Below are 27112 nucleotides of genomic sequence, written 5' to 3'. Positions count from 1 at the left end.
ATTTGTGACAGTTGTCACACTGGACCCACGACACCAAACCCTCAGAGTCCACAGGGGGGTTCGCCTTTTTACACCGGCCACACCGCCAGATCCCAGCTTCTGCCTCTTGGTGGTGTGACCTGCAGTTAAAAAGAAATGTATTATTATGACGCTGCTTGATTACAATATACCAATAATAAATATGAATAACTATCTATATAGTACTTTTCACACATGGACCACAGTTCAAAGTGCCCCACAGCAATTTGTATAAAATCAGCACATTTTTGACAAAATAAATAACAATTCATAAGTTTGCCCTGACAAACTCAAAAAACATATTAAGTAACATGCCGATGGGTGTCGTGGGTCTGGCGTGGGAGGAGGAGGACGTCGATGCTCCTGTTGGTCCAGGAATACAGGAGGCTGCAGACACAATAAAGGGAGCACCACTCAAAAATAAATTTTGTTTGGTTTGGTAAATATTGCGCTATGAACAGTCTATCAGTGTACTGTGTGTGTAGGCCGTAGGGGCAGGTACAATAAGAGTTTTTCTTCCTGTTCCTTTTGGCCATGGACATTTGTAGATCATGTTTTTTTTCACAGTTGTTTGAAAAAGCTTACGGTGGGAGGGAGAGGAAGTTGGCTGGGACACCCGGTGGGACTGCGGTGGGACTGCCGGCTCTGAGAAAATGGTTAAGAAACAATAAAACATGAACAATTATAACGTTGCAGTGGTAAAAACGTTCACATCTAGTAGTCTTTAGATGACTAAATATAGATGAATACTCATGAAATTTGATATATATACTCTAAAATAAGTATGATTTCATATCACCTACCTTTCGACGTCAAAATCTGGTGGGGCTGTGAGGAAAGATCCAGAATGCCGCAAGAGATGGGGCGTGACCGAAGTTGGGTTTGGGCGTTCCCAGATAAAGAGGGTTTGGTTTACGTTCTGTTACACATATACAGTACTGTTTATTTACAGACAGAGTTTCTAAAAGAGAATATATACATTTGAGGGGGAGGAAACTGTACATTGGGGGGGTTTGGACATTTACTGAGGCCAGTTTCGAATTGCGGCCTCCCGTAGGTGCTCTTTTTATCTGCGTGTAGCATCTGTAGGTGTGGGGAATACAGGACACTGTTGTATCTGCATGTCGCACCACCCCTAGCACCATCACCTCCTCCCACCACCACCAGGTGGTGCAGGAGAGCACGAGGGAAGGCCGGCGAGAAGTAAGAGCCGAGGGATTAGTCGGATGAGGAGAAGAAAGGTTGATGAAGGAGGAGGAGGTGGTGGAGGAGGAGGGGGGGTGAAAGAGAGGAAGAACGTGTGATAGAAAGAGAGGGGTGTGAAGGAAGAAAGGGGAACTGGAAGAGAGAGAGAGAGAGAGAGAGAGAGAGAGAGAGAGAGAGAGAGAGAGAGAGAGAGAGAGAGAGAGAGAGAGAGAGAGAGAGAGAGAGAGAGAGAGAGAGAGAGAGAGAGAGAGAGAGAGAGAGAGATCAGGCGAAAAATGCAGCCCAGAGCCGACAGACGAGAGCAAAATGCCGCAACGTGCGCGTGTCCCACTCACGGGCGTGATGGCCCTTATACAGGCCGTCGAACGCTAAGAGGCTAACTTAAATTTTTATATTGGTGCGCTGAACTGGGTGAAGTCTTGTCTTGCTGATAGAATTCAATGTGTTAGGTTTCAGAGGTGAAACAACACACTTTCTGAGCAATGAAAATGGGTGTGCCCCAGGGATCCATCCTCGGGCCTCTCCTATTCAGTTTATTTATAAATGATCTTCCGTGTATTTGCACAGAGTGTGAAGTTCAAATAAATGCAGATGAGACCGTTATCTATATTCATGCAACAACTAAAGAACTGGCGGCTGTTAAAGGGGAACTATCTTATAAATGGCCTTTTTCAGTGTTTAGCATTGTTTCCTAGCTATGTGGACTTATATTAATATGATCTATGTCTCTAATTCTCATATTGGCGCATTCTTCCAATTCTCCTCTCACAATATTCACCCTCACTGAACTGAGTCATCTGAAAATGTGCTGATCTGTGATGTCAGAGAGACTCAGCTGCATGATAATCAGCTGAGTCTCCACACACTCCACACAGTTCCCACAGTGGTTGGAGCCCAGGCTCAAAACGGCTTAAGATCTTGAGGTAGAAAAATGCTGTTTTTGAGGACTTGATTAGAAATACAAAACAATGAATAAAATAAAATAAAAAATTACAGAGGTGTTCCATAGACTCACAGGGATTGTGTAAAAGTGCCCAAATAGTGAAAGAAATAGTAAAATAGTTCCCCTTTAAACTAAATGCTGCAATGGTGAATGTCAACAACTGGCTCACAGAGTCTCAACTGTGTCTTAATGTGAAGAAGACAGTTTGTATGTACTTCACAAAATCTAATTCAACATCTGATGATCCTGGAGTGTTTATTACTGGAGAGAGCCAATCTAAGTCTCTCAATTTAAATATCTTGGCATTATCCTCAACTCTACACTATCTTTCAAAAAGCAGGTAAAAATAGTAACGCAGACTGGCAAAAAATAAATATAATCTACTGCTGCGCTTCTCTATATGAACGCAATGATCATTTCCCATCTCATTTACTGTATGACTAGCTGGACCCATGCAAAAAGCACAACCATGACACCCATTCTCTCTGTATAAACAGGCCCTCAAGGTGCTGGACCGAAAACCGTATACTTACCAACACTGTCACATCTTCAGCAAGTACAGAATCCTCAGCTGGGAAAACCTGACAAAACACACTGATGCCTGCCATTGCCTACTGTTCAAGATTCTAAATGGCAAGGCCCCTCCACCTCTCAGTACTTTTGTCAAACAAAAAACATCTTATAATAGGTCCACAGAGAGGGGACTGTACTGTGCCGTTTAGGTCCAGCTCCTTCTGTCAGTCCTGTTTTGCAGTCAGAGCCACTCAGTTTTGGAACATCCTACCAACTGAAATAAGACACTGTGCTACCTACCACACCTTTACAAAAAAACTCAAGACCTGGCTATTAACAAATCAAACATGTTTGATTGATTGATTGAAAACTTTATTAACAGATTGCAGAATGGGTACAATACAGTACAGCTCAATACACACAATTGTTAAGGGGATGCAGACCAGAGAAATACTTTCGTCTTGTTTACATCAGGGTCCCCCATTTTCAATTAATCAGGACATATATGACATACATGACATACAGATAGTCAGTACTGCTACATCTATACATTTATGACATACCAGATTTGCAAATACAGTACTGTTTGTGATACAGAAGGAGTCAAGAAAAGGGAGTATATACATTTGACGTAGAAACTGTACATTGGAGGAGGTTGGGTGGGGGGGGGTTGGGTACATTGGGATATTGACAACCATACTGGGTAATTTACATTGGGGGTGGTTGGGGGGGGGGGGGGGGGGGCGCACACTGTATAAACAAGCAAAACTGTACATTGAGGGGAGGGGGAGGAGACACTGTACAAACAAACAAAATTGTACATTGGACTATTGACAAAACCATACTAGGTAAATGACTGTACATTGGAGGGGGTTGGGTTAGGATATTTACAGGGGCCAGTGTTGAATTGCAGTCTCCCGTAGGTGTCCCTTGAGAGAGGTTTTGAAAGTGGGTAGTGATCCACATTCCTTTACAGCTTTGGGTAGGGCGTTCCACATTGATGTGGCATAATTGCGAAACGTGTTTAGTCCCTTATTTGAGCCGAATCTGGGTTTAACATGATTTGTGGAGCTCCCTCTGGTGTTGTGATCGTGGTATTCACTGACCTTTGGGAAGTATTTTGACATGTACATGGGTACCTTGGTCGTGTAGTGTATCTTGTAGACCAGGCCCATTGCAAGTTGCTGTACTCTGTCTTCTACTCTAAGCCATCCTAGGTTGTCAAAGTGGGCAGGGGTGAGGTGGGTTCTAGGAGTAAGGTCAAGCAGTAGTCTGACCAGTTTGTTTTGAGATGTTTGTAATTTTGTTTTTAGCACCTTTGAGGTGCTTTGGTACCATGAGGTGCAAGCATAGTCGTAGTACCCCTGAATGAGTGCTCCTGCCAGAGTCTTCAGGGTATTCTTGTTTACCAGAGAGGAGATCCGGTACAAGAATCGAGTTTGTTGGTTGACTTTTTTTTATTACATTGGATGCCATTTTGTCACAGGAGAGATTAGCCTCTAGGATGGAACCCAGGTAGGTAATTTCATCTTTCCTTGTGACAATATTGTCACCCACTGTCAAATCAAAATCAAATCAAATTTATTTATAGGGCCCGACAACACACGTTAATGTCCCCATGGGCCGTACAGGTCTTCTTTAAACAAGTCAAGAAGAAAACATAACAATAAGTCAAGAACAGAACAAGAACACCATAAGGTCCAAATTTTTTTAGATGAATGCAAATAAATGAAAGAATGCAAGCACTCCCAGACATACCCCACGCGAAGGTAAGGAAAAACTCACTAAAACCTAACAATAGGGAAAAAAGCTCCACAGGCAGTGTGGAGGAGAGAAACCTTAGAAGGGCCATTCAAGGGGGGATCTCCCTTCTTAGATGTTGGTGATAGTAGTGTTGCAGACGGACAGTTGGTAAGCATGCACTCATGTGTGTAGTGAAACACAGATGAGTGCATGCAATAGCAACTGTACATTTTGAAAGATTAAAGATAGAGCTAATAGCGATAGCAACTGAACATTTTGAAAGATTAAAGATAGAGTTGATAGCGGATCTATTTGAGGCACAGGGGCGGCGCAAAGAGGGTCACGTCCTCCCCGTCTTAGTCACGGGACATTCAACACTCCGGTCGTTGCTCAGGGACAGCCGGAGACTGTAACTGAGAAGCCGTCGGTCTTGCTGAGTTTGTTATTTGAACCGAAGAGAATGGACTCTGTTTTGCCCATGTGTAATGATAGTTTGTTATCAGCGAGCCATATGCAGATTCTGCCTAGTTCCGAGCTGAGGGTTTTTTCAACCTGTAACTTGTTCTTGTCAGAGACCAGCAGGGCTGAGTCGTCCGCAAACAGGAACAAGTTGCAGTCACAAGCTGACGACATGTCATTTGCATAAATTAGGAACAGTAGCGGTCCTAGTATGCTTCCTTGTGGAACACCACAGCTCACTGTGAGGGGGGGGGATAGGGTACCGTTTACCTCCACCATCTGTTCCCTCCCCTCAAGGTAGGATTGCATCCAGCTCACTGACTATCAAAACCAATTGCTTTTAGCTTGTCAATCAGAATGGAGTGATTGACCGTGTCAAAGGCCTTTTGTAGGTCCAGCATGACCATGCCGCAGTATTTGCCTGCGTCCACCTCTTGTTTGATGTGGTCATTCAAATAGAGAAGGCATGTGTCAGTGGAGTGGGATGTTCTGAAGCCAGATTGGAATTCGTAGATTAGATTTTTTTCCGCTAGGTACTTTTCGACCTGTTCGTAGACTATTTTTTCCATGACTTTCGAGATGGAGGTGAGAACCCAGATAGCAAAAGGTGTTAATTCAATGTTGATTTATGGTCACAATGCTTGATTTTTGGTTAAGGTCGACGATTGATGTTGAATCACCCATTAACCTTTAAAGCAATTGACTAATGTTGAAAACATATCATTGAATCAATATTGTTTTGTGGTTGCATTTTAATGATTGAAATGCCAATATCTAATAAATGTTGAATCAACGGATGCTGCTCAACATGCTGTCGTCATTGTCTCATCACCCAGACTGCACTGCACTTGTGCTGCCCCGCCTCCCAGAATGCACCTGTGCGGCAGCTTCCTGGCTGCTACCTCATGTCTCTCTGCATCGGTGAGTACTGCATGGCAATAATGTCGATTATGTTGTATGTTGTATGTTGTATGTTGTATGTATGCTTTCGATTGCAAACGCCAGCGGAGTAGTGCCGTGTTCGTTTTTACATGGTAGAGAATATTATATTAACAGTTATTCATGCCTGCTAGCTGAAGCTAATTTAGCTAGTAGCGTTAGCAGTTAGCTATGATGAATGTTTCTTGATTTTGGTGTTTAGTGATATCCACCTGTTGTATATACTGTTATACATTTTATGTAGGCTAACGTCAGTAACGTTTCAAAATGTGGCTTATGATGTATTCTTTAACAGGATACACTGGCACAATCAGTTAGCTTAGCATTGCTGCTACCTTGCTTGCTAAAAAGTCATGGTAAACCAACATGGCAGGGTGCAGGCATACAGGCCGGGCCTGTCTCTCTCCCTCCCTCCCTAATGTGTTTGTGCTTAAAACAGTGAATGATGACCGCATGTTCTCAGAGCATTTTCAGAGCACTGTTAAACTGTTAAATGGTCATTTTAAAACTAATATAAGAAATTAATGTATATAGTGGTATATTTATGAGGGAAAACAAATATTTGCAACAACTTTTAACATTTATACAGGTAGGTTATTGATAACTAATTCTGCTATGAGTGTCATATTATAATCAATCAAAGCGAGGAACATAGAACCCGGGGAACATAGGACCGGGGGAACATAGGGTTGATCCCCTGGTGGGTATCCACTTGCATTCATTGTGCTACAGTAAGCTAGGCTAGCTGGTTTGTATCCACTTGCATTCATTGTGCTACAGTAAGCTAGGCTAGCTGGCCTGTTCTGTTTCCATTCATTGTGCTAAGCTAGGCTAGCTGGTTTGTATCCACTTGCATTCATTGTGCTACAGTAAGCTAGGCTAGCTGGTCTGTATCTGCTTCCATTCATTGTGCTAAGCTAGGCTAGCTGGCCTGTTCTGTTTCCATTCATTGTGCTAAGCTAGGCTAGCTGGTCTGTACCTGCTTCCATTCATTGTGCTAAGCTAGGCTAGCTTGCCTGTTCTGTTTCCATTCATTGCGCTAAGCTAGGCTAGCTTTCAGCATGATATCTTTCTACTGAATGCACAGAGAGGAAACTGGTATCTATCTTCTTGTCTGACTCTGGAGAAGACGATAAGATAATTTCCCATAATGTTGGCGCATTCTACTTTAAACACTCACTTTTAACATTCACTTTAGACACTTTAAAAAATGTTTAACAGTCCATCATATAATATCTATGTATTACTAAACTATACTATATTTTGTATCCAGGTGACAGCCACTGGCCCACTATCGCCCCAGACCATTGCAATGGTTCCAGACAGTCTCCCATCGACATCGTGTAGGCTAATGCCACCGAGGACTCTGCCCTCACTGCCTTCTCCTTCGTCAACTACGGCAACACCTCTGCCCTGTACGAGAGCGAGAACACCGGCAAGACAGGTGAGCAATGATAGGGACCCTGTATTGAGAAAGGATAGGGACCCTGTATTGGGAAAGGATAGGGACCCTGTATTGAGAAAGGATATGGACCCTGTATTGAGAAAGGATAGGGACCCTGTATTGAGAAAGGATATGGACCCTGTATTGAGAAAGGATAGGGACCTGTATTGATAAACTATAGGGAACATGTATTGATAAACGATAGTATTCAGTCACATAAAGAGGAACAAAAATAAACAGGATGATTAGTAGTCATTTAGAACAACGCCACCAGACTGTTTGTAAAGAGTTTCTAGTTTGAGGAGAAACAGGATTCCTTTCACTCGAGTCTCCAGTCAGTCTGGGTGTAGTTTGTGTTCAGTGCATCACCTCCATCCCAACAAGAAGACCCCCTGGAGACCCCTGTCCTAGAGGACCTCTCTCCCAGTCCAGACCCCTGTCCAGGACCTCTCTCCCAGTCCAGACCCCTGTCCTAGAGGACCTCTCTCCCAGTCCAGACCCCTGACCTAGAGGACCTCTCTCCCAGTCCAGACCCTGACCTAGACTAGAGGACCTCTCTCCCAGTCCAGACCCCTGACCTAGACTAGAGGACCTCTCTCCCAGTCCAGACCCCTGACCTAGAGGACCTCTCTCCCAGTCCAGACCCCTGACCTAGAGGCCCTCTCTCCCAGTCCAGACCCCTGACCTAGACTAGAGGACCTCTCTCCCAGTCCAGACCCCTGACCTAGGGGTGGTTAAGGACGGGGACATGTAGGCTTAATGTATGGAGATGTTTTTCATCCACATGCTCTTGTACAACCCCATCATGTCTGACTCTGTGTGCATGTTATGCTTGTTCAGTTTATTATTCAACGTTTTGTGCCCTGGCTTTCTGGAATAACTTCTTTTTTTGTATGCAAGAATGTGCTTTAAAACTCAATGCATTATTCTGTGTTTTGGATTATTAAAGCTGCAGTAGGCAACTTCGGAGAAGTTTAGCAAATAGCAGTTATAAATAGAGGACAGTTTAGCAGTTATGAATAGAGGGCAGTTATGAATAGAGGGACAGTTTAGTTAGACGAATTGTGCACCATGACAATTCGACGAAAGGTCATAAGCCAGGATTTGAACCCGTAGCGTCGCGGTACGTAGCTGAACCCACCCTCTGTTTGTTTGTCTTCCAGTCAAAGTGACTCTGAGGAGTGGCGTGCAGGTGTCCGGGGGGGGTCTGTCCGAGGCCTACGACAGCCTACAGTTCCACCTGCACTGGGGCAACGGCTCTGAGGTGAAGGGGTCCGAGCACACGGTGAACGGCAAGCGCTACGCCATGGAGGTACGGGTTCGACTAGGGATCAGACTGGGGGGCTAGATCCACAAAGAATGTATTGCACGGTGCTAATTGCACCCTTACTTACAATTCATTATGAATTCAAAATGGGGGACCCTGATGTAAACAAGACGAAAGTCTTTCTCTGGTCTGCATCCCCTTAACAATTGTGTGTATTGAGCCGTACTGTATTGTACCCATTCTGCAATCTGTTAATAAAATGTTCAATCAATCAATCACCTGCACTGTGATTGATTGAATGACATTTGTACTGTACTTTACTGTACATATAAAACCATTGAAACAATAGAAAAAAGATGCAGGTGCGTTGAAAAAGGAGTCCAAAGAAGTGGGCGCAGGCGAGCGTTTTGAGCCCCAGATGTTCATTAACCCCCGCATGGCTTCCCCTCAGATGCACATCGTGAACCTCAAGTCGTTCTACGGCGGGAACACGTCGCTGGGCGTCGCCGACCCCGCCGGGCTGGCTGCCTTCGGCTTCTTCAACGAGGTGAGGATGTGTGTGTGTGTGTGTGTTTGGGTGTTCGAACGTTCGGACCTTCGTTCATTACGTTGGCATTCAAATTCTAAATCAACATTAGAAAATTTTCATTTTTAATTAAAAAAATAAATCTATTATTTTTAATTGTTTATGTCTATTCATTCTGTTTAAACCAATGGGGTTTTTCTTCACAGTTGCAGATAGAGATTAGGCTACACTAATATTATAGTATTAAAAACTGATGAATTATATTCATTAAAGAAAGTTGATTTAATAAAAGAAAAATACTCACTTTATTCAAATTGAGGATTTAGTTTGAGGATATTTATATATATAAAAAAAGAAATTTTTTTTTTTTTTTTAAAGATTTTTTTTTAATTAAAAACGTAGGATCAAATGTCCGTTTGAAAAACCCTGACGAAGTTCGAATCCCAAAAACAGGCTTCGGGGACAGCTTTAGTGTGTGTGTGTGTGTGTGAGAGAACAGGGTACAATAGACTCGAGCGCTAAACCATGACTGCGTTTTGACAGGAAATGTCTGGAAATGCGACTAACTCACCTGCCAGTTGGAACGCCTTGACCTCCCACCTGAGCAACGTCATGCTGAAAGGTAAGAGGATGTTTCGATATGTGTTGCCTTGTCCAACGAGAGTTAAATCATCTCCTATCAGGCTGTCTGGCTGCAGGTTCAACAAGTTAAATCATCTCCTATCAGTCTGGCTGCAGGTTCAACAAGTTAAATCATCTCCTATCAGTCTGCCTGTAGGTTCAACAAGTTAAATCATCTCCTGTCTGGCTGCAGGTTCAACAAGTTAAATCATCTCCTATCAGGCTGACTGTCTGCAGGGTTCAACAAGTTAAACCAAGACCTTTTAAGGCTTTAAATGGAGAATTATGAACGTAATACTTTTTAAGACTTGTTAACCCTTTCACTATCACACTACAGACGGTTAACCCTTTCACTATCACACGACAGACAGTTAACCGGTCTGTGTCTCTGAGGATGTGTGTCTGCGTCTCTTTTCTGAGGATGTGTGTCTCTTCTTTGAGGATGTGTGTCTGTGTCTCTTCTTCTTTGAGGACGTGTGTCTCTTCGTCTCTGAGAAAGTGTGTCTGTGTCTCTTCGTCTTCAGGTCAGCACGCGTCCCTGCCAGCAGGCCTTTCGCTGGACGATCTGCTAGAAGGAGTGGATCGTACCAAGTACTACCGCTACCTGGGCTCCTTGACCACCCCCGCCTGCAACGAGGCTGTGGTTTGGACCGTGTTCAAGGACTCGATCAAAATCAGCAAAGATTTGGTGAGGTTTCATTTCATCATAGATGTTAGCTAGCTGGCACCACAAGTCTCAAGAGAGATGTAAATGATCGACCACAGGAAAAAAGGTACATAATGTACATTATGTTATATCCTCATACGTCTTGTATAAGTCAGCAAAAGTCAAAAAGTGACCGGTAGTCGAACCAACAATGATTGTAGTTGTGGTTTGAGTGCTCTCACCACTTGACTAAGCATCCCACCCTGAAACAAACACAGCTCTCACCACTAGACTAAGACGACACCCACCCTGATACAAACACTGTGACAGACCCTCTAAACACTGATAGACCCTCTAAACACTGATAGATCCTCTAAACACTGATAGATCTATCAGTGTTTAGAGGTGTCACAGTGTTTGTCGCAATTGAGTGATTAAAAAAAAATCGCACTTGTGTGAAGTGAGGGGTGCTCTTATCATCGTACATCATCTCACCTCTCTTCCTCACTTTTTTATTTTTGTGTCTATCAGCTGCTGCTCGACAGTTTGACCCCAAGCTGACCGACCAGGACTACAGCGAAACTGTCAAGAAGTGGCTTCGTTATGCGCCAGACCGGGAGGGAGGCATCTCAAGGAACCGAAGTGACCCAAACTTAAGTCAAGCGAACCAGAGTCAAACTTAGGGTACCCCAGCACAGCACAGCACACCACACACTGTTTCCCTGGTTCATACAGTACAAGGAATTACCCTGGCATCTACTTGAATGACTTATGCTGCTTCAGCCTGTTCTTGGAACCGAAGTGACCCAAACTTAATTGTCAAGCGAACCAGAGTCAAACTTAGGGTACCCCAGCACAGCACAGCTACCCCAGCACAGCACAGCACACACTGTTTCCCTGGTTCATACAGTACAAGGAATTACCCTGATGGACACTGTTCTTCCATGGACGGCATCTACTTGAATATGCTGCTTCAGCCTGTTCTTGGAACCGAAGTGACCCAAACTTAATTGTCAAGCGAACCAGAGTCAAACTTGGGGTACCCCAGCACACTGTTTCCCTGGTTCATACAGTACAAGGAATTACCCTGGACACTGTTCTTCCATGGACGGCATCTACTTGAATGACTTATGCTTCAGCCTGTTCTTGCAGTGTTTATTTTTTTTATTTTTAATTTTAACCTTTATTTACCCAGGGTAGGTTCGCTGAGCACAGATGCTCTTTTTCAGCTACGCCCTGCTTCACATTCAGAGTTCCATTCACACCTGGGAGCTGCCCAGGCCTAACAAAATTAATAGTTGGTTTCAGGTTGCCGACCGACCCTGCCGATTTAGGTGCGACCCAATATATTTTATGAGTTTTTAGAAAAAATTATAAAAAAAAAAAAAATCCTTTTTTTTTTTTTTTTAATAAAGTTTCATAGAAATCTTAGTCAAACATTTAGTATTATGGATATTAAACATGCTGGCAGAGTACATGCATCCATGTTGTTGTGAACATTTTAATTAAATAAAGAAATTCCCTATCCATAGTCGCCATGGGAAAGAATAAAATAAAAAAATAAAATAAAATAAATTCCCTACCTACCCATGGCCAAACTGACAACCAACCTGAAACCAACTATTAATTTTGTTAGGCCCCAGTACAACCACAGTCTGACACTGTTGGCCACTGAGCAACTCCACTGGAGCAGTTGGGGGTTTAGTGCCTTGCTCAAGGGCACTTCAGCGGTTGGTGTTAAGGGTATGGGAGAGAGTTATATGGGAGAGAGTTATAGAAACATTAGGGGTGTAACGGTACACAAAATCCACGGTTCGGTACGTACCTCGGTTTTGAAGACACGGTTCGGTATTATTTTCGGTACAGTGGGGGGGGGGGGGGGGGGGGGGGAAATCAAAAAAAAATTGCTTTTCATTTATCTATTTATTTAACTGTATTAAACAATATAAAACGAATTGGCCATAATTGACTGAGCAAACTAATGCTTACTGCTGTAACCTACTAATAACACTTAAGTAAATCTGAAGATTATTATAGCAGATGCCTTGGAGGATAAGTCGTGGACAACTGTAGATCATCTAAGCTCCATTGTGTTTAAATTCAAATCCTATGCCATTGTTTATATTTAACCCTTGTGTCTGAAAACTAAAGTATTATACTCTTATTAGGGGACTAAATTGAAAAACTCCATAAAAAGATTATGTTGAAATAATTTCCCACTTTCTTTTCCATAAATATGTTATTCAACTTCAGCCCTGATCATAACCATTTTTATATTATTTTTGTAATGAAATACTCCCACTTTTCTGAAAAGAGTTGTTAAATATGACAAAAAAATGAATATGTGGTGGTTATGATCGGGCTGAAGTGGAATAAACAATTTATGAAGAGTAAAAAATAATAATACAAGATAATTAAAAGATTATGCCACATATTATGTTGGCTCATCACTGCAAAGTTATCAAACAAATACGAATCTGATCAGACACAAGGGTTAAGTTGTTGTTCCCTTTCTAATTTCCTCAAACATCTAGTCTAGTTAATGTGATCAATATTATTTGACAATTGATGCTTTTTGTTGGACATTTCAGTCAGTAGTGAGCTCATACTTTGAGCTCATAAATTTATAGTTAAAATGATTGCAATCTTGTCTTCGTTGTGCATGAATGCGTGTGCTCACCACACACAATATGTGTGTCACTATTCTGGCAGTGGCTATATTGTTAATGAAAGCCTGTTATAAGGTCTGTTATTTGTTTTTTGTAAAGTTTTAGTCACTGGAAGTTCTGATACCCTAGAATTTTTTTTTTTTTCATTTTAAAAGCCATGTTGTCATTTTTGTTCACACATTTTTGGAAATATGGTCATATAAGAATTTTATTATTATTTATTTAACAATAGTGTGTTTAACAGCAGGAAAAAAACATGTAATGTTATGATGTATACATATCAGCAGCAATATTTTAATGTAAAATGTACATTAATCAGTATTGATTCCTTAACTTTACAAGTTACAAGTAGATGTACAAGTTACAAATGTACAAGTAGAGTACCATTTAGATTATGGTTGAATAAACATTGATGTCTAACATTGATTCAATATAAAATCAACTAAAATGTGCATGTAGATTACCATTTAGATTATGGTTGAATAAACATTGATGTCTAACATTGATTCAATATAAAATCAACTAAAATGTGCATGTAGATTACCATTTAGATGATGGTTGAATCAACATTGATATAGTATCAGCTATGGTTGACACCTAACGTTGATTCAACGTTAGGGTCATAGACAACGATCTATATAATTTAGATGTCAGGCTTCAACATAGATTCAATATTTCTGCTGAACCCTATTTCAACGTTGATTCACTCATTTTTTGCTATCTGGGAATAGAAACAGGGCGGTAGTTGCCTGGGTCTAATTTGCTGCCCTTTTTGTGCAGAGGGGTCACCCTCGCAATTTTGAAGTCCTTGGGGACGTGTCCCTGTTTTATGGAGAGGTTTATTATGTGTGTGATGATTGGGGTGATGGCGGCTGCTGAGTCTCTGAGGAATTTGGAGGGGATGTTGTCATGGCCAGTGGCCTTGTTAGGTTGGAGGGCGCTCAGTTTATTGAGTACCTCATCTGTTGTTACCATTTCCAGCTTGAAGTCGTCCTTGCGGACCCCTAGGTTTTTGTAGTAAGCTACTATGTGTTCTACCCCATAAAGCCCTGAGTGGGAGGGTAGTTTGTTTACCAGTGTTGTGGCTATGTTTGTGAAGAAAATGTTTAAGTAATTGGCTACATCCAGCTTGTCTGTGATGAGCGTGTTGTCCGTTTTTATGTTTATGTTTGAGAATCTGGTTTTAAGTTTTTTACTGCATCCTAGTTGATTATTGAGTAATTTCCAAAGTTCACGTGGTTTGTTTTTGTTTTCCTCAGTTTTGTCATTGATGAAATTCTTTTTTGCAGTTTTGATCATGGAGTTTACGTCGTTTCTTAGTCTGTTTCTTTCTAGTTTGAGTTCAGTCACGTGGGCTTGGAGTTCACTGCTCGTGCTTTTAGTAAGCTTTGACTGACTTTTACGAAACTCAGAGCATTTTTTGTCTCTGGTTTTCATAGCGGCCAGTATTTCGGAGTGCATCCACGGCTCAGCGCGATTTTTTACCCTGGTGGTTCTTAGGGGGGCCATGTCGTTTAGTATTGTTGAGAATTTGGTTTTGAAACCAAACCATGTTTCTTCAACCAGTGTACCATTGAGTTCATCTGACCAGTCCAGACTCTCCAGTTCAAGGTTGAAGGCCTCGCTAGAGTAGGTTTTGAGGTCTCTAGATGTGACTGTTTTGTGGCAGCCAGCCTTTTGTTTTAGTTTTTTGCGGGTACAGAATATCATATAATGATCACTTAACCCGCATGCTATAACCCCTTTATTGGAGATCTTGGACTTGTCGGAGGTCAGAATGAGGTCAATGGTAGTCTGAGTTGATTCACATACACGTGTGGGTTGGGTGATTAGCTGGCTGAGGCCGTGCAGATCACAAAACCTACTGAATGACTTGAAGACGGGTGCATCTTTTCGTTGCATATCCGTGTTCCAGTCTCCAATAAGAATTTTGTCTACATCCTCAACTCCAGCTAAACACCCATCCAGTGTATCATAAAAGCTACTATGATCTGGCGGCCTGTAGACTGTGCCAACCAGTAGGGATTTCGCCCTTTCGAATAGGATTTCCACCCATACAGTTTCAATTGATTTATGATTCAGGTCATTTCTGTTGATGAATTTGGTGTCCTTGTGTATGTACATACAGACACCACCTCCATGTTTGTTCCTATCATTCCTGATTATTGAGTAGTTCTCAATCTCTATCTCTGGATCTTTTACAGAATCGTCAAGCTTAGTTTCTGAGAAGCACAGTATGTTTGCCTTACCATTTATGAATAATTGTTTGATTTCATCCAATTAGTTTTTTAAGCTGTTAATGTTAATGTGAAAAATGTTCAGTCCATTGGCGTTGGTTATTTCATTGATGTTGGCAGGTTCGAAGTATTGTTCGTTTGTGACCACTTTTAATCAGTTCATTGTGTATTTTGTTATTGCTTTTACTATTATCATGTTGGATCAGTGGAGGTTTCTGCATGAATACTCATGAAGCAGTGCTTCACTAGTAATACACATAGTACATAATTTTTTTTTCATTGGAAAGCTATATTGTCCTCTGTGAATAACATTTTCTTCACATATCGGTTATTCTGATCCCTTAACATTTTTTTCCAAGTGACAGACAGCTCATTCAATATAGTGAGGCCGGCATTGTGGCCCGGTTTCATTATCCAACGTAAGTGAATGGTGTAGTGAATTCACGGCAAATAGCTATTTTGATTGGATTCAGGGGCGGACATAGCACATTTGGCGCCCTAGGTGAGGTTCACGTCTGCGCCCCCCCCCCCCCCCCCCCCCAAATCAAAACATCGCTGCACTACCAACCGGTTAACCCTTTACACTGCGACAATACACAGAAGGTTAACACTTTCACGACCGTCGGTTGTGTGATAGTAAAGGGTTAACCCTCCGTCGTGTGGCAGTGAAAGGGTTAACAGTTATACAGTAAAGTACTGCACCTTTATTTTTTACAAGCAAGAACAAGAGCCAAGAATAAATGTAAAGTGCACACTAAAGAATTAAAACAAATAAACAACTTAGCTAACACACAATAATAATAATAACAATAACAAACAATAAAAGAATGTGCAAATTTGCTTTCAAAGAAAATGAAGAAGAAATGTAAAGTGCACACTAAAGAATTAAAACAAACAACTTAGCTAACAATCAATAATAATAATAACAATAACAAACAATAAAATAACGTGCAAATTTGCTTTAAAAGAAAATTATGTATTGTAAAATATGTTACACATATATAATCAAAATATAATATGCTAAATTTACAAACAAATAAATAAAAATTACAAATTCACTTTGTCTAAAGAACTATTTACATTCCACTCCCTATCATCACACGTCAAGGTTAGCCTGTAGCTCCTACTGGTTTCCATTTACAGTGCAATCCTTCTGGCCTTCCTCGCTGCAAAGTCATCAATCACATCAAATGTTCCAACTCCTGAGCCAGCTCCTTCCCATCCAAATCAGATTGCCCTCCATGGTTTAAGGTGTGTACAAGTGCCTCTGCTTGCTTCATCAGCTCTTGGTGTGGCAGGTCTTGGAAGTTGTACAAAATTGCATACCTTTCACCTTGGCACGTTTCTCGTCTTCTACTTTTCTTCTCTTTTTATACTGGATGGCCGGATGGCTTTTGCCTCTTCATAGTTCTCTAACGTTTCTTTCCTCAACGCTCAATTCTATAAACACTTGACGGATACCCATCAATACACAGCGCTCTAGCATGTTCTGACTGTGAACACCTAAAGCTGAGGCTCAGACTGACCGACCGTTTTAGATTTTTGTCAAATTTTCCCTTATGTTAGAATTTTTTTTATGTAAAAATAATGGTTGCAGATATAGATGGGGGCGCCAAAACTGTGCTGAGCAAAAAAATAAAAAATAAAAAATAAAAGCTATATTTATTTCTTTTTGGCGCCCCCCTCTGGGTGGCGCTCTAGGCAACCGCCTATATCGCCTGTAGGAAGCTACGCCCCTGATTGGATTAGAGGCTATTCTAATTGCACACCCGGGAGGCCCGGCTTCATTTTGATTGACAGCTTTTACACCAATCAAGTCAAGAGAAGATCCATATATGGGCAATATGCGAGTGCCGTGAGCCTGTGAGCCCGTGACACAGGGATTCCCCTCTGCAAGCATCCAGTTTACGGAGGAGACCAGACTCCAACAGATCAACAAAGTGGACAGCGCTGCTGAAGCATGCAATTATGACTTTTGAAGAGAAAAGTATTATTATTGCAAGAGGATGTCCAACTCCCAAACTTCTTGTCGGACAGTGGCGTTTGACTGGCACAGATTAGAATGAAGACATCTGACAAAGTCATCGCAGAATTCACAAAGAATGATCGGAGGATGGGCTTTATGTACAAATAAGGTACGAAGTGTGCGTATTTTGAGCATTATTTTGTATATTTGTGTATTGTATTTAGGGCTGGGTGATATATGTGCCTAGCCGTGGATAGGAGGGACTTGTTGAGGCAACGTCAATTTAACGGATTCATACCTTCAAAATAAGCCATCACTTGAACATTTTGGTGGGATACTTTTCAAGCTACTTCCTATGAATCATGGTGATATCAGAAAACGCATTCAGAGATGAATGGCCTTCGAACTTTGTGGAGAGTTTCACACCGGTGAGTTAAACAACTACAACCCTACCCAGAATGCATTGTATTCCATGGCCCCCCTCTCTATGGGGACATTAATACCTTGCGTCAAGCTCTTTTGTTATGTCAATTTGTTGAAAGCCTCACATAAGCCATGTAATGTTGGGGGTCAAGGTATTGGCTGAACCAGGAAGGAAAGGCTACATCAAAATAACTGTTTTGTTTCATAGTGTGACTTGTCGTACAGACCTTGTAAGTCTAAAAGCTAAATGACTAAATGTAAATGTATTATAAGGAAAATGGGGGACCCTGATATAAACAAGACAAATCAAGTGAAAGAGTTAACCTTCTGTAGTGTGGTAGTGAAAGGTTAACCTTCTGTAGTGTGGTAGTGAAAGGTTAACCTTCTGTAGTGTGGTAGTGAAAGGTTAACCTTCTGTAGTGTGGTAGTGAAAGGTTAACCTTCTGTAGTGTGGTAGTGAAAGGTTAACCTTCTGTAGTGTGGTAGTGAAAAGGTTAACATTCTGTAGTGTGGTAGTGAAAGAGTTAACCTTCTGTAGTGTGGTAGTGAAAGGTTAACCTTCTGTAGTGTGGTAGTCAGTGGTGCGTTCCTGAAATCAACTGGGATTGCACGCACCTAATGGAATGTAACACATGTCACGTATTTAACACACCTGACGACCGGCGCTATTGATATGCAATAGAAATATACATACGTGGGTAGAGAATATATACATACGGTGGGGAGGGGACTGTCTGTTAGGTGGGGGTGGGGGGGTTTGGACATTCACGGTGGCCAGTTTCGAATTGCAGCCTCCCGTAGGTGCTCTTTAAGAGCGGTTTTGAATGTGGGTAGGGATTCACATTCCTTTACAGCTTTGGGTAGGGCGTTCCACATTGTCGTGGCATAATTGCGAAACGTGTTTAGTCCCTTGTTTGAGCCGAATCTGGGTTCAACATGATTTGTTGAGCTTCCTCTGGTCTTGCGGTCGTGGTATTCACTGACCTTTGGGAAGTATTTTGACATGTACATGGGTCGTATAGTGTATCTTGTAGACCAGGCCCATTGCAAGTTGCTGTACTCTGTCGTCTACTCTAAGCCATCCTAGGTTGTCAAAGTGGGCAGGGGTGAGGTGGGTTTTAGGAGTAAGGTCAAGCAGTAGTCTGACCAGTTTGTTTTGAGATGTTTGTAATTTAGTTTTTAGCACCTTTGAGGTGCTTTGGTACCATGAGGTGCAAGCATAGTCGTAGTACCCTTGAATCAGTGCTCCTCATTCAACGTTCAATGATTTAAAGTGGCCAAACGTTACAATATAAATACTAACTGGATAGTTGATGATAAACATTTAATTTCATTATCTGAAATATTATAAAATCATTAAGTCTGCTATAAGTTATAAGAGGGAAAATGGATGGATTATCCAATGGGGGGTCCGGGAGGGGGGGGGGGGTACGAGCTAGAGCATATGTGTGTAGGTTTTTAGATAACAGGTATTAAGGGTATATCCTGTATAAGACAATTAACTAAAATGTGATTTCATTGGATGTGCACTGTCAACTAATGCTTGTATATCTTATCGTGTGTTGTCATATTTGTTTATGCGTTTGTTTAAAAAATAATAAAAAAATAAAATACAAAAAAAGTCTGCTATAAGCCATTATCCCTTTTGTGTTTGATCATTATTGTCTCACAGTAGTGTGTATGTGTGTGTTTGGCTAAAGTGGATAGAAAACACAGTACTGTGCAAAAGTCTTAGGCACCCAAGAGTTTTTATATAAATTGTCTTACAGTAGATTATTTAATTTTTAATAAAAATCAAAATGATTAGTGTGTCAGTAGACTACTCTTAGTAAATGTTTAGAAACTTTTCATTTAATAATTTTTTAAAGCATTTTCATGGTTTAATGCAAACATATGTTGCAGTGACTATTATAATCATCATATTGGCGTGACTGTATGCATCAAAGGGTTAAATCAAGCAAGTGAGATGTGTGTCAAGAGTTACTCCAAGGTATTTACTACTGTCTGTTGTCTTTAACTGTAGTGTCTGTCTGCCGTCTTCATAACCACACTGTGTCTGTACTTCTTTATTAAATTATTTTGTATCTCTCCCGTCCGCCCCAATTTTTAAACTCACCAGCCACTACTGACACACACATTGGGGGATGTTTAAAAATATTATATAATATATTTGTGCTGCCGCCACTGCTATAGACCCCTCACTATAGACGTCTCACTATAGACACCTCACTATAGACCAGTAGCGGCTCGTGGATGCTTCGCCACTAGGGGCGCTATACCAAACATTTTGCAAACATGTACAAGGCACGCATTGGCGAATATTATCACCATTGCCATCGATCAATATATGATCAGTCAGTCAAATGCAACCACGTTGTATGATCAGTCAGTCAAATGCAACCACGTTTCCAATAGCCCAACACAAACACGCACAGCTCTCTCGCTCTCTCGCTCTCTCGCTCTCTCGCTCTCTCTCTATCATTATCATTATCATTATCATTATCATTAAATAATATTATCATTAAATAATATTATTATTATTATTATTATTATTATTATTATTATTATTATTATTATTATTATTATTCCAGAATGGTGTTTGATTGGGTGCCTTTGGCTTGAAACGTGGCTCAACCTTATGAGTTAACATGTAAACCTTCAAACATGAAAATTATTACAGCGTGATTTATTATGTGATTATGATTATGCTTACACGGCTGAGGCGATGCATCATGCAGGGATTATCTATGCTGTGATTCATTCATTTCAGTTTGATGCATCATTCCTGTCCGGGTGGTTAATGAGGTAAGGAGAATTTATCCTACAGTAGTACATGGACAATGAATTCACCATCAGCCTCTTTCATAATGAACAAAATCATTCTTCTTCCCAGTACTGTACACAAACAGTGCATCCCATCATGTTTATATTATAACATGATGGGATGCGCCGAAGCATTATTTTGGAACAAACATTTGTAGCAGTGTGTAGCAGTTTGTAGCAGTGTGTAGCAGTGTGTAGCAGTGTGTAACAGTGTCTAGCCGTTTGTAGCAGTGTCTAGCCATTTGTAGCAGTGTGTAGCAGTGTGTAGCAGTGTGTAGCAGTTTGTAGCAGTGTGTAGCAGTGTGTAACAGTGTCTAGCCGTTTGTAGCAGTGTCTAGCCATTTGTAGCAGTGTGTAGCAGTGTGTAGCAGTTTGTAGCAGTGTGTAGCAGTGTGTAGCAGTGTGTAGCAGTTTGTAGCAGTGTGTAGCAGTGTCTAGCAGTGTGTAGCAGTGTGTAACAGTGTCTAGCAGTGTGTAGCAGTGTGTAGCAGTTTGTAGCAGTTTGTAGCAGTGTGTAACAGTGTCTAGCAGTGTGTAGCAGTGTCTAGCCGTTTGTAGCAGTGTGTAGCAGTTTGTAGCAGTGTGTAGCAGTGTGTAGCAGTGTGTAGCAGTTTGTAGCAGTGTGTAGCAGTGTCTAGCAGTGTGTAGCAGTGTGTAACAGTGTCTAGCAGTGTGTAGCAGTGTGTAGCAGTTTGTAGCTGTTTGTAACAGTGTGTAGCAGTGTGTAGCAGTGTGTAGCAGTGTGTAACAGTGTGCAGCAGTTTGTAGCTGTTTGTAGCAGTGTGTAGCAGTGTGTAGCAGTGTGTAGCAGTTTGTAGCTGTTTGTAGCAGTTTGTAGCTGTTTGTAGCAGTTTGTAGCAGTGTGTAGCAGTGTGTAGCAGTTTGTAGCTGTTTGTAGCAGTTTGTAGCAGTTTGTAGCTGTTTGTAACAGTGTCTAGCAGTGTGTAGCAGTGTGTAACAGTGTGTAGCAGTGTGTAGCAGTGTGTAGCAGTGTGTAACAGTGTGCAGCAGTTTGTAGCTGTTTGTAGCAGTGTGGAGCAGTGTGTAGCAGTGTGTAGCAGTTTGTAGCTGTTTGTAGCTGTTTGTAGCAGTTTGTAGCAGTGTGTAGCAGTGTGTAGCAGTGTGTAACAGTGTCTAGCAGTGTGTAGCAGTTTGTAGCTGTTTGTAGCAGTTTGTAGCAGTTTGTAGCTGTTTGTAACAGTGTCTAGCAGTGTGTTGCAGTGTGTAGCTGTTTGTAGCAGTTTGTAGCAGTGTGTAGCAGTTTGTAGTTGTTTGTAGCTGTTTGTAGCAGTGTGTAGCAGTGTGTAACAGTGTGTAGCAGTGTGTAGCAGTTTGTAGCAGTGTGTAGCAATGTGTAACAGTGTCTAGCAGTTTGTAGCAGTGTGTAGCAGTGTGTAACAGTGTCTAGCAGTTTGTAGCAGTGTGTAGCAGTGTGTAGCAGTTTGTAGTTGTTTGTAGCAGTGTGTAACAGTGTCTAGCAGTGTGTAGCCATTTGTAGCAGTGTGTAGCAGTGTGTAGCAGTGTGTAGCAGTGTGTAACAGTGTCTAGCAGTGTGTAGCAGTTTGTAGCAGTGTGTAGCAGTTTGTAGCAGTGTGTAGCAGTGTGTAGCAGTGTGTAGCAGTGTGTAGCAGTGTGTAGCAGTTTGTAGCAGTGTCTAGCAGTTTGTAGCAGTGTGTAGCAGTGTGTAGCAGTGTGTAGCAGTGTGTAGCAGTGTGTAGCCGTTTGTAGCAGTGTGTAGCTGTTTGTAGCAGTGTGTAGCAGTGTGTAGAAGTGTGTAGCACTGTGTAGCAGTGTGTAGCAGTGTGTAGCAGTGTGTAGCAGTTTGTAACAGTGTCTAGCAGTGTGTAGCAGTGTGTAGCAGTGTGTAGCAGTGTGTAGCGGTGTGTAGCAGTGTCTAGCCGTTTGTAGCAGTGTGTAGCAGTGTGTAGCAGTGTGTAGCAGTGTGTTTGTTTAACGGGGATCTTTAAGACAACGTCATACAGCATGTTCAGTGTTTTGGAACATGCACTGGTCAGATGAACTCAATGGTACACTGGTTGAAGAAACATGGCTTGGTTCCAAAACCAAAATTTCAACAATACTAAACGACATGGCCCCCCTAAGAACCACCAGGGTAAAAAATCGCGCTGAGCCGTGGATGCACTCCGAAATACTGGCCGCTATGAAAACCAGAGACAAAAAATGCTCTCAGTTTCGTAAAAGTCAGTCAAAGCTTACCAAAAGCACAAGCAGTGAACTCCAAGCCCACGTGACTGAACTCAAACTAGAAAGAAACAGACTAAGAAACGACGTAAACTCCATTATCAAAACTGCAAAAAAGAATTTCATCAATGACAAAACTGAGGAAAACAAAAACAAACCACGTGAACTTTGGAAATTACTCAATAATCAACTAGGATGCAGTAAAAAACTTAAAACCAGATTCTCAAACATAAACATAAAAACGGACAACACGCTCATCACAGACAAGCTGGATGTAGCCAATTACTTCACAAACATAGCCACAACACTGGTAAACAAACTACCCTCCCACTCAGAGCTTTATGGGGTAGAACACATAGTACCTTACTACAAAAACCTAGGGGTCCGCAAGGACGACTTCAAGCTGGAAATGGTAACAAGAGATGAGGTACTCAAAAAACTGAGCGCCCTCCAACCTAACAAGGCCACTGGCCATGACAACATCCCCTCCAAATTCCTCAGAGACTCAGCAGCCGCAATCACCCCAGTCATCACACACATAATAAACCTCTCCATAAAACAGGGACACGTCCCCAAGGACTTCAAAATTGCGAGGGTGACCCCTCTGCACAAAAAGGGCAGCAAATTAGACCCAGGCAACTACCGCCCTATTTCTATTCTTACATCCATCTCGAAAGTCATGGAAAAAATAGTCTACGAACAGGTCGAAAAGTACCTAGCGGAAAAAAATCTAATCTACGAATTCCAATCTGGCTTCAGAACATCCCACTCCACTGACACATGCCTTCTCTATTTGAACGACCACATCAAACAAGAGGTGGACGCGGGCAAATACTGCAGCATGGTCATGCTGGACCTACAAAAGGCCTTCGACACTGTCAATCACTCCATTCTGATTGACAAGCTAAAAGCAATTGGTTTTGATAGTCTATCAGTGAGCTGGATGCAATCATACCTTGAGGGGAGGGAACAGATGGTGGAGGTAAACGGTACCCTATCCCCCCCCCTCACAGTGAGCTGTGGTGTTCCACAAGGAAGCATACTAGGACCACTACTGTTCCTAATTTATGCAAATGACATGTCGTCAGCTTGTGACTGCAACTTGTTTCTGTTTGCGGACGACTCAGCCCTGCTGGTCTCTGACAAGAACAAGTTACAGGTTGAAAAAACCCTCAGCTCGGAACTAGGCAAAATCTGCATATGGCTCGCCGATAACAAACTATCATTACACATGGGCAAAACAGAGTCCATTCTCTTCGGTTCAAATAACAAACTCAGCAAGACCGACGGCTTCTCAGTTACAGTGGGTGACAATATTGTCACAAGGAAAGATGAAATTACCTACCTAGGTTCCATCCTAGAGGCTAATCTCTCCTGTGACAAAATGGCATCCAATGTAATAAAAAAAGGCAACCAACGAACTCGATTCTTGCACCGGATCTTTTCTCCGGTAAACAAGAATACCCTGAAGACTCTGGCAGGAGCACTCATTCAAGGGTACTACGACTATGCTTGCACCTCATGGTACCAAAGCACCTCAAAGGCGCTAAAAACTAAATTACAAACATCTCAAAACAAACTGGTCAGACTACTGCTTGACCTTACTCCTAGAACCCACCTCACCCCTGCCCACTTTGACAACCTAGGATGGCTTAGAGTAGATGAGTACAGCAACTTGCAATGGGCCTGGTCTACAAGATACACTACACGACCAAGGTACCCATGTACATGTCAAAATACTTCCCAAAGGTCAGTGAATACCACGATCACAACACCAGAGGGAGCTCCACAAATCATGTTAAACCCAGATTCGGCTCAAACAAGGGACTAAACACGTTTCGCAATTATGCCACATCGATGTGGAACGCCCTACCCAAAGCTGTAAAGGAATGTGAATCACTACCCACTTTCAAAACCACTCTCAAGGGACACCTACGGGAGACTGCAATTCGAAACTGGCCACTGTAAATGTCCTAACCCAACCCCCTCCAATGTACAGTAATTTACCTAGTATGGTTTTGTCAATATTCCAATGTACAATTTTGCTTGTTTGTACAGTGTCTCCCCCCCCCCCCTCAATGTACAGTTTTGCTTGTTTATACAGTGTTTCCCCCCCCTATATGAATTGAAAATGGGGGACCCTGATGGAAACAAGACAAACGTCTTTCTCAGGTCTGCATCCCCTTAACAATTGTATGTATTGAGCCGTACTGTATTGTACCCATTCTGCAATCTGTTAAATAAAGTTTTCATTCATTCATTCATCCCCCCAACCACCTCCAATGTAAATTACCCAGTATGGTTGTCAATATCCCAATGTACCCAACCCCCCCCACACAACCCCACCCAACCTCCTCCAATGTACAGTTTCTTCGTCAAATGTATATACTCCCTTTTCTTGACTCTTTTTGTATCACAAACAGTACTGTATTTGCAAATCTGGTATGTCATAAATGTATAGATGTAGCAGTACTGTCTATCTGTATGTCATGTATGTCATATATGTCCTGATGAATTGAAAATGGGGGACCCTGATGTAAACAAGACGAAAGTCTTTCTCTGGTCTGCATCCCCTTAACAATTGTGTGTATTGAGCTGTACTGTATTGTACCCATTCTGCAATCTGTTAATAAAGTTTTCAATCGGGGAGCTCCTGTAGCTCACCTCATATCTCGGCGCTATTTCTGCGTCGGGGAAAACCGTGCTTGTCACGGATCTGGGGGACACGAGTTCGATTCCCGGACCCGCCGTCATTTCTCAGAATGTCTTCCCCTGCTCTACATCCCATTTTCAACCTGTTTCTGTCGGTCATGCTTGACCAGAAAAGCAATAAACGCTAAAAAATAAAGTTAAAAAAAAAAAAAAAGTTTTCAATCAATAAAACCCACACATTTATCTACTGAAGCTAGGACGCCAAGAGATAACATACGGTTATCCTATAACCATAGTTATATGAGTATAGCGAGCGCTCTGCTCTCTTGGAACTATCCCTTTATCCAATCTAATAATGAATAATTTTTCTCCACATGCACACACCCATCCGCCTGGCCACACCCACATCCGCTCCTCTACATAAGCGGGGTCGTGGCCATACCATCAGCTCCTTCCCAAGTCTTTCACCACCGAAGGCGAAGACCATGGGGTCCTCAGTGAGTCAGAGCAGAGCGCTCGCTATACTCATATAACTATGGTTATAGGATAACCGTATGCTATATTATCGTATAGCTTACGCTCTGCTCTTTTGGAACACAGGAGCTGAGCAGAGCGGAAGCTCGACAGATGTACCCGCTGAGGCCCCCCACAACCATCAGAACCGGGGAGGACCCGAGCCCCCGGACCCCCTTAGAGGAGGACGGGAAGGAATCGGATCCGACTGTGCGAAGAGGGTTTAGCACCTCAAACGCACAGGGTGAGCAGATCGTGGGACTTACCTTCACACAGAAGGACCCGCGACCACTCCCAAATGCCACCAGGGAACGGACGGGAAGCAAAACACCCCCGTCACAGCCCCCAACATCACGGGGCCAAAGGTCAAGAAACCAACCCTGTGGCAAGGCCGTAGCACCAGAGCGCGGAGGAGGACCCAGCCCCAGGAACAGCCTGAGGCCCAGGACCCCCCGAAAAAGGGGGCCCGGTGAGGTCAACAATGCCGTAGCATCGGGACCCTACCAGGCGGTCACTGATGACACCACCCCCCACATCGCCAGCGTATCGGACAGGGCCTAAATCAAGAGTAGGCCCTTCCCCCCTTTGGTACGCCGCCCTGAAGCACTCTAGCTTACTGCACCTGGTATTCCCAGGGGGTCCCCCATCCAAGAACTAACCAGGGCCGAACCTGCTTAGCTTCCGAGATCTGACGAGATCGGGCGTGTCCAGGTTGGCATGGCTGTAAGCCCCAAGAGGCTACCCCCCCACAATACTGTGGGGCCAGACGGCGCGCCGGGGAGACAACCCCCAAGGGGGTTGATCCCTCAATCCAGGCAACAGGCCAGAACTCGACCTGTGCCTGGAGCACTGCGGACTAGACAGGTGCCTAAAGGGTCTACTGTAAGAACAGTACCCGGCGGAAGGGGTGTTCGGTATGCTGTGCACCATGTCATGACCTCCACAAACCCGACCCCTCCAGCGGGGTCGAGGTTCAAAGGAGAGGCCGACACAATTGGCAGACGTCATGAAAGATGCAGGGGCACACTCTCGGGCAGACGGGGTCAAGCCCGGCCTCAACCCAAGAGTCGACTCTGCTACCAACACACCGGAGAACCAACCACCTCCCTATGTTTAGTTTAACAGGCGGCGGTTGTTCCCTTAACCCACCAAGAAAACCTAGAAACATAACTGCGCGTATACACAGGCTATACAAGCAGTACAAGTGTTTCAGTTTTCAAAGGGTTAACCCAGGCCAACAGGTCGACGAGAACGAGTCCGGACCTGGGCCTGGCGGACCGGGACCTACACAGTGTTGCCTAC

The 27112-nt window shown here is 42.8% G+C and overlaps 1 protein-coding gene across 1 annotated transcript; it reads left to right on the top strand.

The window, feature by feature from the left end:
- Positions 1-329: 329 nt before the first annotated feature.
- Positions 330-10949, top strand: LOC311237986 (carbonic anhydrase 4-like; the record flags this gene model as incomplete). The annotated part of the gene is made up of 8 exons (XM_084325957.1): positions 330-383; positions 1108-1221; positions 7169-7265; positions 8429-8577; positions 8984-9079; positions 9602-9649; positions 10209-10367; positions 10857-10949. 8 exons carry the CDS (start codon positions 330-332, stop codon positions 10884-10886), a joined length of 747 nt encoding a protein of 248 aa, XP_084182083.1. The 3' UTR covers positions 10887-10949.
- Positions 10950-27112: the final 16163 nt, after the last annotated feature.

The sequence above is a fragment of the Notolepis coatsorum genome (assembly GCF_963971535.1).
Source record: "Notolepis coatsorum genome assembly, chromosome: 12".
Lineage (NCBI taxonomy): Eukaryota > Metazoa > Chordata > Actinopteri > Aulopiformes > Paralepididae > Notolepis > Notolepis coatsorum.
Note: the sequence above shows the minus strand (reverse complement) of the source record. Positions and strands in the feature narration are given on the sequence as shown.